This window comes from Protopterus annectens, chromosome 9.part0, assembly GCF_019279795.1.
Source record: "Protopterus annectens isolate FY-2018-M chromosome 9.part0, PAN1.0, whole genome shotgun sequence".
Lineage (NCBI taxonomy): Eukaryota > Metazoa > Chordata > Ceratodontiformes > Protopteridae > Protopterus > Protopterus annectens.
In genome coordinates, this window is record NC_056743.1 from 72,713,726 (window position 1) to 72,728,022 (window position 14,297).

The 14,297-nt window shown below is 44.5% G+C and overlaps 1 protein-coding gene across 2 annotated transcripts in view; it reads right to left on the bottom strand.

The window, feature by feature from the left end:
- Window positions 1-14,297, bottom strand: part of CRY2 (cryptochrome circadian regulator 2) — a 526,322-nt gene that overhangs the window by 273,255 nt on the left and 238,770 nt on the right. For both annotated transcript variants that reach the window (XM_044082571.1, XM_044082570.1), the window contains exon 7: window positions 6,391-6,702. In XM_044082571.1, coding sequence (XP_043938506.1) covers window positions 6,391-6,702 — 312 coding nt within the window. The remainder of the gene's footprint in view (window positions 1-6,390; window positions 6,703-14,297) is intronic.

The window sequence follows — 14,297 nt, forward strand, 5'->3', positions numbered from 1 at the left end:
TTTGAAGCAGTCACCAAAGCCGTAAACAAGGGTAAGGTGGTTCACACAGCCTATCTAGATCTTGCAAAGGCTTTTGACACCATCCCCCACTCTGGAATTCTAGATAAACTCACTAAACTAGGTATAAATCCCTATGTCACAAGATGGGTTGCCAACTGGCTCACTGACAGAACCCACAATGTGAAAGTAGCAGACTCCAAATTCAACTTCAGACCAGTGACAAGTGGAGTACCACAGGGTTCAGTCCTGGGTCCTCTCCTGTTTGGTATCTACTTCTCTGAAGTACAGGAAGGTCTTTGGCTAATGAAGTTCGCAGATGACTGCAAACTAGGAGCCATAATCGAAACTCCTAACGATGTGGACATCCTACAAAAGGGCCTCACTGAGCAGATGCCTGGTGTCAAAGCCATGGCCTCAAGCTCAATGCCAAAAAGTGCATTGTCATCCCCTTTGGTAAAAACTCTCTACCCATGAACTACAACATAGGCGGTAGTCTACTTAACACCGAAAGTGTGATAGGAGTCCTTAGAACACAGGTGGACAGTAGTCTCTCCTTTGATAATCACATCGCCACAGAAGTCAGGAAATCCTTCTACGTGGCACACCTCATCACAAAAGGTTTCTCAACCAGAAAAAAAGAGGTCATTGTTCCCCTCTACTCATCACTCATTAGACCCATTATAGAGTACAACAGTACAATGCCCCTTTTGGTATGTACCTCACAAGACATCTACAACAAATGGAAAGGCCGCAGAAATACCTCACAAAGAGAATTACCAGCCTCAAACAGATGCCCTACACAGACCATCTCAAAAAACTCCAGCTTTACTCCGTCGCATATCGCCTACTCAGAGGTGATCTCTGCCTAACATCCAAAGCTATGTCAAACCCAGAGCTGTTGGACATGCTCCACTTAAAGAAATCCCAATCCCTCCGAGCTACACGCTCTAGGGACCTAAATCTTGTCACTACAATAAACAGAACATGCCGGAGGGATAGATTCCTGTCCCAGAGACTTCCCGTACTCTGGAATAAACTACCTATCTATATCAAACAAAGCTCCTCATTAGCACTCTTCAAGAAAAATCTTAATGATTGGATGGGAGATAGGAAATTCACCCCGGGGATCACCTCTGTGGCTCTGCTCGACAGTGACACAGGAAAATAATTTTCTTGGGTGGCAAAAGCCAGGGTACCTTTTTGGCTGCGCTTGTATAGGCCCCAGGGCAGATGGCCTAGTACCTACCTATGAACCTATGAAAGCAGAGGAATAATTTGGATTAGACTGCTAGCAGTGGCCAAATGGGGTGAAGATGTTACGGGGAAACACTGACAGCATTTTTCTGTACCAAAATGCTGGTACGGCATGGCACCAGAGCTCAGCATTTCAATTTGCTATTCACTTGAAGAGTGGGGCTGTGGAATTGCTGCTGTACTGTAGACAGCCAAACACACAGTAAGCCAAAGTCTTTTTTTTTCGCTCTTCACTTGAAGAGCTGAGAGGGGTGGGGTTCAGGTTCATGGGACAGGCAGAGGAGACGAGCTGAGCCAGCTATGCCTCTGCCTACTTAGCTCACTGATAGGGGTGGGTATGCTTGGAATGTGTGCTCAAGGCATGCTTTCCATGAAAGAATCTCTGGTGTGGACCAGGGAATGTACAGAGGTGTTTTGTCTTCAAGAAAAGTAAGGTTACTTGATCATATAATGTGAAAACGTGCACGTGCAGCACAAATGTCCACTGCATGGCAACTCTTTGAATGCCAATGCAGAAAGGAAAATGCTGTTCCTCTTCACAGATAACGGTACCATTCCCAGTATGCGAGACCTTCACCCAGTTGTCCCCCCCCACCCCCCACAAATAAACAAATGGACAACAGGACTTTGACTCAGGGAGAGGCAAACAAGTCAAGTGCATCAGACAAGGCCTGCTCAATAGTGTTATGACTGGAGAAACAATACTGAAGAAAATGCACAATTAACATTTAATCCGCTGGTGGGCAGAAAAATAATTGCTCCCGCAGTCAGACTAGAGATACCAAATTGGTTACAAATCAGTTACATCAAAATTCACAGCAACGGGAATTGCAAAATGCATCCAGCAGGGAGTTTGAATAGGACTAAGATGAGCTGTTGCACAGTGTGTTGTTCTGTTCCTTACTTGTACATATGGAACAAAAGACAAGTCAGAATCACCCAAACTATATACAAAAACAGGACTGTGTGAGTCACTATTAGAAGGAACAAGAAGTTATGCACTCACCATAGCGTTCGATGTATATAGTCCATCTCGCCTCACATTCTTACCTGTGGTTCGGAGCCGAACCTCGGCTCCGACTCGGCCATACTCTAGCTCAAAGTCTTCAATTGGCTCGTGGCTAAGAGGTATCCCATGCTGCAATGCGCCTATCCCCCAGATCTTGTTTGCTGCGAGCTCACACACAGACAGACACACACACAGACAGACACACACACAGACAGACACACACACAGACACACACACACACAGACACACACACACACAGAGACACACACACACACACACAGACACACACACACAGACACACACACACAGACACACACACAGAGACACACACACACAGACACACACACACAGACACACACACACAGACACACACACACAGACACACACACACAGACACACAGACACACACACACACACACACACAGACACACACACACAGACACACACACACACACAGACACACACACACACAGACACACACAGACACACACAAAACTTGTTGGGTCTCATAGGGACTGGTTCCACAGTGTCCGGAGTTTCCCACACCTTTCGACAAACGAAGACCAGGAGCTCGTCGAATGGGGGAGAAACCCAAGAGGCGGAAGGTTGGGACCCAAAGGCCATCAGGAACACAGACTCCTCCTCAGAAGGGGCTTTAGATGGCCAGTCGCCTCTCTGTCTCAGTATTTCCAAGATATCTGAAAAAGAGATATCATCAGAAGACGACTTAGGGGAACCCTCAGACTCCTTGAGGTCGGTGTCAGATGTCAGGGACTCATCTTGGGAGTCAATGTGCTTCCTCTTGCACGTTCTCTCTTTTTGGGTGGCTCCTCAGGTAAAAAACCCGGGGAGGCCTCAGAAAGCTGGGGACCACTCATAGAGGTATCCTGAGGCCTTAGGTTTCCACTGTCCCTAGATAGAGGGTGATCTGATACTGATATCAGTTCTGGAGGGGGAAGAGTGTCGATACCATAAGATGCAGCCTACGACCTGGCCAACACACTCCTCCTGACCTCGAAAGCTGATCCCCCCGGCTCCAAAGGTCGACTAACCGCAGAAGACCGCCTCGGAGCCAAGGAAATAAGGTCCGAAGCCGATGTCGGGTCCACGCTCACCCGAGCCAAAGCACAGAGAGGAAGGCACAGAACCGAAGATCGACCCGATACTTCCCTCCCGGCTCCGACCAGCGAGCTGTGAAGCCTGGACCCTGTGGACGGTGCCGATGGGGTCAAAGCAAAGATTGGAGCAGAGATGCCAGAAGGGAATACTGGAACCGAACTTGAGGCATCAGATGGAACCGACCGCTCTGGCTCCGAAGAAAGGTCCGGAGGAGGAACAGCCAAAGATGAAGGGAGGACGGGCTCCAGAATCAACTGGGCCAGAGCCGAAAGCAATTTAGCCAGGACCGACGACTCACCACTCTATCGACATCATCATCGGAAAGTGTCCTAGAGGATCTACAGGACATGGTCGGGGATCTGGATCTCCCTATAGAGGGAGACCTACGAGTCGGGGAGACCAGTCGGAAAAATGGAGAGTGGCTCCGAACTGACAAATCTGACACTGGCTCCAATAAACCTGGAGCTGATGTAGACATCATCGAAGCACTGTCTTCTGTTGGCCCAGAAGCCAGTGGAGCTGAAGAAGCAATTGTAGTTTTAATAATTTTCTCTGGAAGCTCAGAGGAGACTGACGGAGCCGGAGAACTCTTCTTAGAGGACTCTTTGTCCATCTTTTTGTCTGATTTGGAAGGAGAAGACTTGGAACTAGAGGATCTTTCCAAATCCTCTTCAAAAGAAGGTTTCAGCAATCCTCTTAAAATTAGCTTGTTCTTCCTCTCTTGCAGCACGCGGGGGCTGAAAGCATGACAGAACAAGCAGGATTCCTGTAAATGAATAGCCCCCAAGCAATACACGCACACAGAGTGCCCATCCATCAAAGACATTTTGTTGTTATACTTAACACACTTTTTGAAACCAGAAGGCCTGTGCTCTTTAGACTCCTTAGACATGTTGAGACAAGAACACACACACAGGGGAAAACGGTAGGGGCACCTTCACCACAGAAAACAAAGAAGCGCGGGAAACTAGAGCCTCTAACTCAAACGGCCTAGAGACCATGAGGTAACCACAGGGAGGACTAGGTCCTCTAAGTTAAACGGGCCTAGCCCAGGAAAAAAAAACAGGGGAACAACAAACAGTCACACCACAAGGAACCCGCTGACAAGGGGGGGTTAACCTACTACACAATCAGAACAAGAACAACAAAAAAAAAAAAAAAAACAAGGGAGGACTAGGTCCTCTAACTGAAATGGGCCTAGCCCATAACACCAAGGGAAACGGGATACCAGAAAAGTTCAGTAAACCGTTAGAAGTAAAAACAAACGCACTAACTATTAAAATAGCTTTTGGAGCTACTAAATCGAACAAATAGAAAATATGTACTTAGCCACGGCCAAGAGCGAGACCACGTCCGAGCTGTATGAGTGGCAAACGAGATCTAGGGGATAGGCGCATTGCAGCATGGGATACCTCTTAGCCACGAGCCAATTAAAGACTTCAAGCTAGAGTACGGCCGAGTCGGAGCAGAGGTTCAGCTCCGAACCACAGGTAAGAATGTAGGCGAGATTGGACTACATAACATCAACTATTTAGGCCTGGTTTTTCTCTCGAGTGTATGAATCAAGTGCTCAAAACCCATTTGAGTTTAGCTGCAATACAGAAGATTTCCTTCGATTTTAAGGGACCAGTGCTAGTCCGTCTTCCTTTCTGCAGTTTCTAAAACTTCATTTATTTAGTTGCATTTGATTATCAATAAGTCCAACTGGGTTTGAAACCCTTTTAAAGTACAGGTTTGTGAAGAAAATCCTCAAAAAATAGTAATCAGTATACGATGAATAAATATATGTAGAAATATACAGTATACAACTGAAGACGTAACTCAGACAAATATAATAGCACCTATATAATGCATGTTTAAGATAAAGAGCATAACAAAGTATGTCATCATAATACTAGTTGACAATAAGTAGCAATTACAGGAGACGTAGTAACTTGCAACATGATATACACTTAATGCAAAAGGCACTAAAATTCTGGAAGCACTTAAAAGAGCACGTCACATTGCAGTAGAGCACATCACATTTCGGAAACAATTTTTTTTTTTTTTTTTTTGGAGAAATAATTTTTACATAAAGATGATGCATTGAGGTGAAGCTAAGGGAGATTGAGTAAGAAATATGATACAACCAGAGGAACTTAGATGTGATTTACCAAGAGTGTAACAGTTAAACCTAAAACAGCAAGTCCTATGTGACTTACCCAAGGTGTAGGAAATTTAGATGGAGTAGAAGCAGTCAGAGAATTATTCAGGGGGAGAACTGTAACAGATGCAGGCATTTCTGAGCTATAGTTTTAGTGAAGCCCTGAAGAGGTCGAGTTTGCTGATTTGTCAGACAGACTTCAGTCAGGAGAATGATGATATCAAAGCTGTGGAGAAGAGTTCACACATGACCTGGTTCCAATTTAATGCACAGGCTTCTGATGCTGAAGAGGAATAGCTTGAGTGTTGTTAACAGGAGCTGAGAAATTACTGATTCTAACCTTTATATAACTAGTAAGTGATGAACTACAAGTTGTTATGAATTCTGGGTCTAGTTTAGAGTGAATATCTACACTAAGTAGAACTGGTATTGCTATACTGTGGGTAGTATACTTGTTGGGGGTATATGGGTTCTAGAACACATTTAGGAGAACTAGAAACTAGACGTGATGGGAAAGTATGGTGGTTTCAGTAGGTGAACAAATGTTTTGTTAAAGAGTGACAGAGGGATGTCGCAATATAAAGTATGGACACAGGTATAAGAATGCTGGTGGGAAGTTGTCAAAGGAGCCAGACACGAGCGAACAGTGGAAGGAGATGGCCAAAGACAACCTTAATACAAAAGAGAGAGAAGTATGAGACTGGAATGGAGAGGGGAGAGGAACAGGAGAGGCTGTGTGCCATTAGACTTGAAGTGAAGAATAAATGTGTCTACTTCTGGAGGAAAATATAAGCACGCACAACAAATATTAAGCAATACACCTTGCACATTCTGAAAATAAAAATACACTGCAAACTGTTTTTACCTTCATGCCACTCTCCCAACTGATCCAGAGGTCCCCACGTGTCAAAAAACATGCCACTGCATGCCTGGCCAGATGATGGATCCACCCTTCTTGTCTAAGCTGAGTCATGACTGCATCAATCCAGGGGTACCCTGTCTTCCCTTCTGCCCACTTTGCCAAAGCTTCAGGGTTTCTGTCCCATGGTATTTGCACACAGATTGGATTCCGTTCCATGCGATCAAATCGAGCATTGTTTGTGGCTGCTGTGTAGAAGAACTCACGCCAAAACAACTGTCCATACAGAGAAATGGGTGGTGTGCCATTTTTCTTTACCTGCAAAAAGAAACCAGTACATTCATTGTGCATGAATAAGTAAAGAAAATTACTTCTGCTATCAAACCCACTTCCATACAAATGTGAAATGAAATGGACCAACTATCCACTTCAGATTTATTCAAGGCATCTCATTCAATGAAGAGAGACCACACTATAGTCATATAAATACATAAAGTTACCATATCGAATGCAAATAAATTATTAGTCAAGTACTCACCATAATTTGGCATCTGTGTTGTCCATTTTCATTCTTCCTCACTAATGGGTCTGGATCCGATCTGACTTGGCTGCATACACTAGACTTCTGATCCAGCTCTCGAGCTCCTCCCTTTATCCATAATGCTGTACTCCATCCCAAACATTTCAGATTGAGTTTGCTGCCTAATCTCCCATTTTATAGCACAGATAGACACAGACAGAAGAAAAGACAGGGCTCAACCCCGCTACTGAATAGTTCCAATACAGGTACTTCCAGGAGGGACACAAACTGGGAAGGGATAGGAGGGAAGGTGAAGAAGAATGAAAATTAGCAACAAAGATGCCAAGTTATGTTGAGTACATAACAAATAAATCTGACGTTGTCCTTTTCATTATTCCTCACCAATGAGACAATAGTCCACAGCTACGTAGCCCTCGGGAGGCCCTCATGGAAGGATCTGCCACAGCACTGTCAAACCAAGAGAAGCTCTGCTTCTAGAAATGATATCCAACTTGTAATGTGTAAAAAAGGTAAGAGTGTTTGACCAAGTAGCTGCAGCATGCAGCACAAATGTCATCAATGGATCCCTTGACCAAAAGACAAATGAAGTAGGCATGGTGGAATGAGCTCGAGGAGATTGCGGTACATTTAGTCCTTTTTGTAATAAATCAATGAAATGCAAACCGTAATCCATTTAGCAAGAATAACTTTAGATACTCCCTAGCCCAAGCGAATTGTGGAAAAGGATACAAAAAGTTGATCAGACTTCCTGAACTGTTTTGTTCCATGAAGATAAAAAATGTAGTTGTCTGTGCACATCAAGGAAATGAAGCATGTATTCTCCCTTACTGATACATTTTGGAAAGAAGACTGGTAATTGTATGGACTGGTTGATGTTATTTTCAGATGCCACCTTAGGAAGTAAGGAAGGGCTTGTCCACAGAGACACCACTGTCTTTATGGAAAACAATATAAAGAGGTGTTACCGATTGGGCCTGGAGCTCAGGAATTCTTTTGGCTGAAGTAATAGGTACTAAGATCATTTTCCAAGATACTTCTCCAAGGCCAATTACAACCTCTTACATGACAGCATAAATAGCTTCACAGCCCCTCCCCCACTTATGGAACAGGCACCTATGCTGAGTTATACACCAATGCTTTATACAAGCACCTGCGCAATTGAACTGACTCTGCCATACCTGATTTAACCAAAGCAAGATCTTCCAGAAAAAACAAACCTGCCTGGTGGACAACTGACATTAACAGGCTATACAATAGGAGAAAGAAATTGTTGTCTAAGAGTAGAAAGGAATGGTCTGAAAACTGTAAACACTCCATCCTCAACAAGCAAATAAGACTCCTAGTGAAGTCCTCCAGAGATAACTACGAATCCAAATTAGCTTCCCTAACTAAGAATAATCACAAGGCGTTCTTTAGTTACATCTGTAACCTCCAAGGTAAGGCCAAGATTTATGCTGAACTCGTACTTAATGGTACTACATATATAAAACCTGCGGATAAAGCAAACCTGCTGGCTGACAGGTTCAGTGAAAACTTCACTCTCCTGTCCCTGCCACGTACTACCCCAAAACATCCCTAACACCAGTCCCCCACCTAATATCTCTAAAGCACAGGTCTTAAATGCCCTCTTTAAGGCCAAAAATACAGCTTCTATGGGACCAGACAACATCTCGGGCTGCGTTCTACATAGGTTAAGACAGGAATTAACACCACCACTGGGCACACTTTTCAATCACAGCTTAAGCACTACCTTCATCCCAGCAGAATGAAAAACTACCACCATCATCCCTTTGCACAAAGGGGGTGCATCCACGGACCCCAGGAACTAGAGACCAATTAGTCTGCCACCCTTATCTGCATAGCCATGGAATGAATCATCATGGACCTCATTAACAAAGATATAGGAAATCTCCAAATGCTTGACCCCACCCAGTTTGGCTTTATGAAGGGGAGCTCATGCCTGTTAAACTTGGTGGACTGCTTCAAGAAGTCACCAAAGCCCTAGACGAGGGAAAATCTGTACAGATGGCCTACCTAGACTTAGCCAAGGCCTTTGACACAATCCCCAACTCAGGCATCATTGATAAACTCACCCAGCTGGGTATCAACCCAAATACTGTTAGGTGGGTTGCAAACTGGCTCACTGCTAGAACTCAAAGTCAAAATAGGGAACTCCACCTCTTCCAGCTGACCCATAACCAGAGGTGTTTTACAGGGACCGGTTCTAGGACTCATACTGTTCAGAATCTACTTCTCCAAAGTACAGGCTAAAACTAAAGGATTGTGGCTTGCAAAGTTTTCTGATAACTGGAAGCAATCACTGAAACCTCTAGTGATGTCAACATCCTGCAAGGAGGTCTTACACAGACTAATGACTGGTGCCAAAGTCATGGTCTTAAACTTACCGGAAAAAAATGGACTGTCACCCCCTTCAGCAAGGATGAGGAGTCTGCAAACTACCACATCAACAGCAATACTGTAAGCACACAAGTCTTCCCTGATCAGGCCAATAATAGAGTACAATGTTGTCTTTGGTTATGTTCCTTTCCAAACACATGCAGCAATTGGAGAGACCACAAAGGTTCCTTACAAATAAAATTTAGGGTCTTCAAGATCTGCGTTATATGGACAGACTGAAATCATTGTCACTATACTCTGTGTTGTACAGACTGCTCAGGGGCACCTTGTGCTTTGCATATAAAGCAATCACTGACACAGCTTTAATGAAAATGTTGCACATTCATGAGTCAAATGGCTCACAGGTCACTCGCTCAGAGGACCTTAACTTGGTATGCGATATCAACAGAACTTGCTGGAGAGTCAGACTTGTCTCACAGAGGTTGCTGCATTTTTGGAACAAGCTTCCTATTTATGTTAAACAAAGCCCCTTGTTGGCCCTATTTAAGCATAATTTGGACAACTGGATGGGTAAGCAGAATTCACCCTGGAGGTTCCATCTGTATCCCTCTTGGACAGGGGCAATAGGAGCGGATTTTAGTGTCTGCTTGAACCAGACACCCTTGGAAACGCGGGTTGAACTTGGCTAAGCTTGTGAGGGTGATGTGGCCGTTAGCCTAGTAACCTCTTATGATCCTATATCACATTTGTCTGCCGGTTCAAAGGGCTTGTGAGTTAAACCTTGGAAGGACCACAGTAAGGTCCCACAGAGGAGAAGGGTAATTTATCGGGTGTCCGAGGAGAAAAATGCCTTTCATGAAAGCCCTGCCCTACATAATCTGGGCAAAGCCAGAGAAAAAGATTTGTTTCCAGAATGGAAATTTGAAATTTCTGCCAACTGAAGTTTAATCACAAAGAAACCAGCTCCTTCTTTAAAAAGAGTTATTGGAAAAAGCAGAATGGCTGAAGTTGGTGCTGAAAAAGGGTGAATGATCTGGTTAGAAGCCCAAATAGAAAATCATTTCCATTTACTTTTGTAGACAGTCTTTGTAGAAACTTTCTGGGAGACCAAGATAATATCGTGAACTGGGGAAGAAAGCCTGGACTGTATTACTGGAAATGGAGAAACCATGCAGTTAGCTTCAGGGCGTGGAGACTGGGGTGTGGAATTCTCAATGGGTGAGACAGGAGATCCTGTGTGGGTTCCAATATCCATGGAGGATATCGCAAGTGGGACCACAGGAAGCCTTACCATACCTGCCGAGGCCAGAAGTGGGAAATGAGCTCTATAACCTGCTTGCTTTCTCTAAGAACTCTGAAAACAAAGGAAGAGGAGGGAAGGCATACAGGAGACCCGGGGGCCAAATGTGAATAAGTGCATCTCTCTGTGACTCCCGCACCAAGGTCCACTGAAGAATGCACATAAAGAATTGTGCTAAAGGGACCAGAAGAATAACTGCTGATGTCGACTCGACCCCCCCCCGAGCTTGTAGTATTGATCTTGCTGGAGGTGATGGGTAAGAAAGTATAGACCGAACCTGAAGTCTTAAAGACATGATGCGATGGAGAGGCAGGAAAGCCATCCAAGTTGTAGTATTCAAAAGAGTCCCTCTGAATTCCAGTGTTTGTACCAGGACTAGGTCTGACTTGGCAACCTGGAGCAAGTAGTCCCTGGCTTGTAAAGGTTGATGCTTGGATGGGGTGATGAGGAGCCAATTGTCAAGATATACGAACATATGGAATCCCTCAAGTCTCAAGTGAGCTGCCACAACTGCCGTGCATTTGGTAAACACCCTGGGGGCTATGGTGAGTCCAAAGGACAGTGCTTGGTAATCACTGGCTCCCAGCCGAAAGTGTAGATGTCTCCTGGATCACCTGTATATTTTTATGTGATAGTAAACATCCTGGAGATCTAGACAGCACATCCAATCATCTTCACATAGAGGAGGCAGGATAGACTGAGCAGTGACCATGTGGAACTTCGCCTTCTTCACATACTGGTTTAACTTGCTTAGATCCAAAATGGGTCTTGGGTCCCCTGTTTTCTTTGGCACTAAAAAGAAGCGAGAGTAAGTTCTGAATCCTATGTGGTTGGGTGGAACCTCTTGGTTGACTCTTTTCTGTAGCAGCTTATGTATTTCTTGTGCTGCATCCTTCATCTGACTGGGAGGAACATTGGGAAGTTTCTTCTTTTGTGGAGGAGAAAGAGAGAATGGTATGTAGTAACCTCTGAATAGGATTCTTAGTCCCCACAAATCTTTTGTAATATCTGTCCAGGCGTCTAGGTTCAAAAAAAAAAAAAACAACTCCCAACTGCCTTCAGACTTGGACAGCCAGGCAGTGCTTCAATAGTGCTGACAGGACCTATTGGAAAAGGAATTTCTAAAGCACTGGTTCTGCGGGGACCCTTCTGCCTCTAGGGTGACGTCTGCCATTAAAATTTCCACCTCTGCTTATTCCCGTGCAAATCCTGGAAAGGTCCTTGAGATTTTCGAAACCACATCTTCTTAGTACTTCGTTAGTTTCTAGAAAGGTCTCATGAGGGGTAGAAAACTTGACTCTTACAGCATACAGAGACTTTCCCACTTGTTCATTGCAGGTAAGTGTGTCCTTAACTAATGGCCTGAACAAGGAAGTGCCATCAAAGGGGGCATTGACAAAGGATGCCTTGAAGGGCTCCACAAAATCCCATAGCCGCTTTCAGGCATGTCTCCTTATGGCTATACCAGAACCGAATGTTCATGAGGTACCTTCCACTGCATGGGAGATCAGCCTCATTGACACACAAGAAATCGATGGCACAGTGGTCAGCTGACAAGACTTCTTTCTGAAATCATCAAGAGACGTGGACTCTAAGACAGTATTTGATAATTCCTTAGTCAAATCTCCCTGTAGCTGAGTGAAATATGCCAAGTAGTTTAGACACCTCACTGAGAAAGTAGCTCAGTAGGAGTTGCATTGTGTTTTTGTAGACTTGGAGAAAGCATATGACAGGGTGCCTAGAGAGGAGTTGTGGTATTGTACGAGGAAGTCAGGAGTGTCAGAGAAGTATGTAAGGGTGGTACAGGATATGTATGAGGGTAGTGTGACAGCGGTGAGGTCTGCAGTGGGAGTGACGGATGCATTTAAGGTGGAGGTGGGGTTACATCAAGGATCAACTCTGAGCCCTTTCTTATTTGCAATGGTGATGGACAGGTTGACAGACGAGATCAGACAGGAGTCCCCATGGACTATGATGTTTGCAGATGACATTGTGATCTGTAGTGAGTAGGGAACAGGTGGAGGAGACCCTGGAGAGATGGAGATATGCTCTAGAGAGAACAGGAATGAAGGTCAGAAGGACTAAGACAGAATATATGTGTGCGAATGAGAGGGTGAATAGAGGAATGGTAAGGATGCAAGGAGTAGAGGTGGCGAAGGTGGATGAGTTTAAATACTTGGGGTCAGTAGTTCAGAGTAACGGTGAGTGTGGAAGAGAGGTGAAGAAGAGAGTACAGGCAGGATGGAGTGGGTGGAGAAAAGTGTCGGGAGTCATTTGTGACAGACGAGTACCTGTAAGAGTGAAAGGGAAGGTCTACAAAAGGGTAGTGATGCCAGCTATGTTATATGGGTTGGAGACAGTGGCACTGACAAAAAATCAGAAGTTTGAGCTGGATGTGGCAGAATTAAAGATGTTAAGATTTACACTGGGTGTGACGAGGGTGGACAGGATTAGGAATAAGTATATTAGAGGGTCAGCCCAGGTTGGAAGGTTTGGAGACAAAGCCAGAGAGGCAAGATTACGTTGGTTTGGACATGTGCTGAGGAGGGATGCTGAGTATATTGGGAAAAAGATGCTAAGGATGAAGCTACCAGGTAACAGGAAAGGAGGAAGGCCTAAGATAAGGTTTATGGATGTGGTGAGAGAGGACATGCAGGTGGTTGGTGTGACAGAGCAAGATGCAGAGGACAGGAAGAAATGGAAACAGGGGTCGCCACAGCGGATCACCTAACGGGAACAGCTGAAAGAAGATGATGATGACTGAGAAAGTAGCTGAGCTGAACACTCATTTTCCAAACCTGTCCATCACTTTGGACTCCTTGTTCAGAGGATGAACAGAAGAGCTCTGCTCAGCTAGCTCCTTTATGGTGGCTGCTGCCATCATTACAGCATCAACTGGAAATTCCTTGCTCCAATGGGGTCTATCAGCAAGAGGGGCCAGAATTTTGCCTAGGCATTTGGGAAGAGGTTTGACAGTGTCCGGTTCCTTCCAAACCTGGCAGGAAACCAAGTCAATCAGTTCATCCATGGGGGGGCACCAAATAAGTAGACGGACCAGAACCAAAAGCCTCCATAAACAATTCTTCAGGGGAAGGAGATTGGGAAGACCAGCCACCCTTTTGTTTGACAATCTCAAGGATATCCCCAAAGGAAATGTCATCAGGTGGGGAACTGAGGAATCCCTCACCCTCATCAAAATCAGTGTCTTCTGTAAGAGACTCTGTGACAAAAGGAGATACTGCTAGCACAGCTAGCTGGAATTTTGTAAATAATTACAGTGGATATAAAAAGTGTATACACCCCTGGAAAATGCCAGTTTTTTGTGATATAAAAAAATGAGACCACAATAAATCATTTAAAAACTTTTCCCACCTTTAATATGACCTATAACCTGTACAATTCAATTGAAAAACAAACAAATCAGAAAGGGGAAAAAATATAAAAAATAAAAAACGTACAATAATCTGGTTGCATAAATGTGCACACCCTTAAACTAATACTTTGTTGAAACACCTTTTGATTTAAAGTATTATGGGTAAGGGAGAAACTTGACAGCTGGATCCAAAGTCTAATATCTGCAGCTGAGTCAGAACCAAGGATCGGATCTGAACCCACTGGTGAGGAAGAATGAAAAGGACAGAATCAGATCACCTTTACTGGATACACATGTACCACGGTTTAACCCATCTTCTTCTGAGCTAATCATCAGTTTCT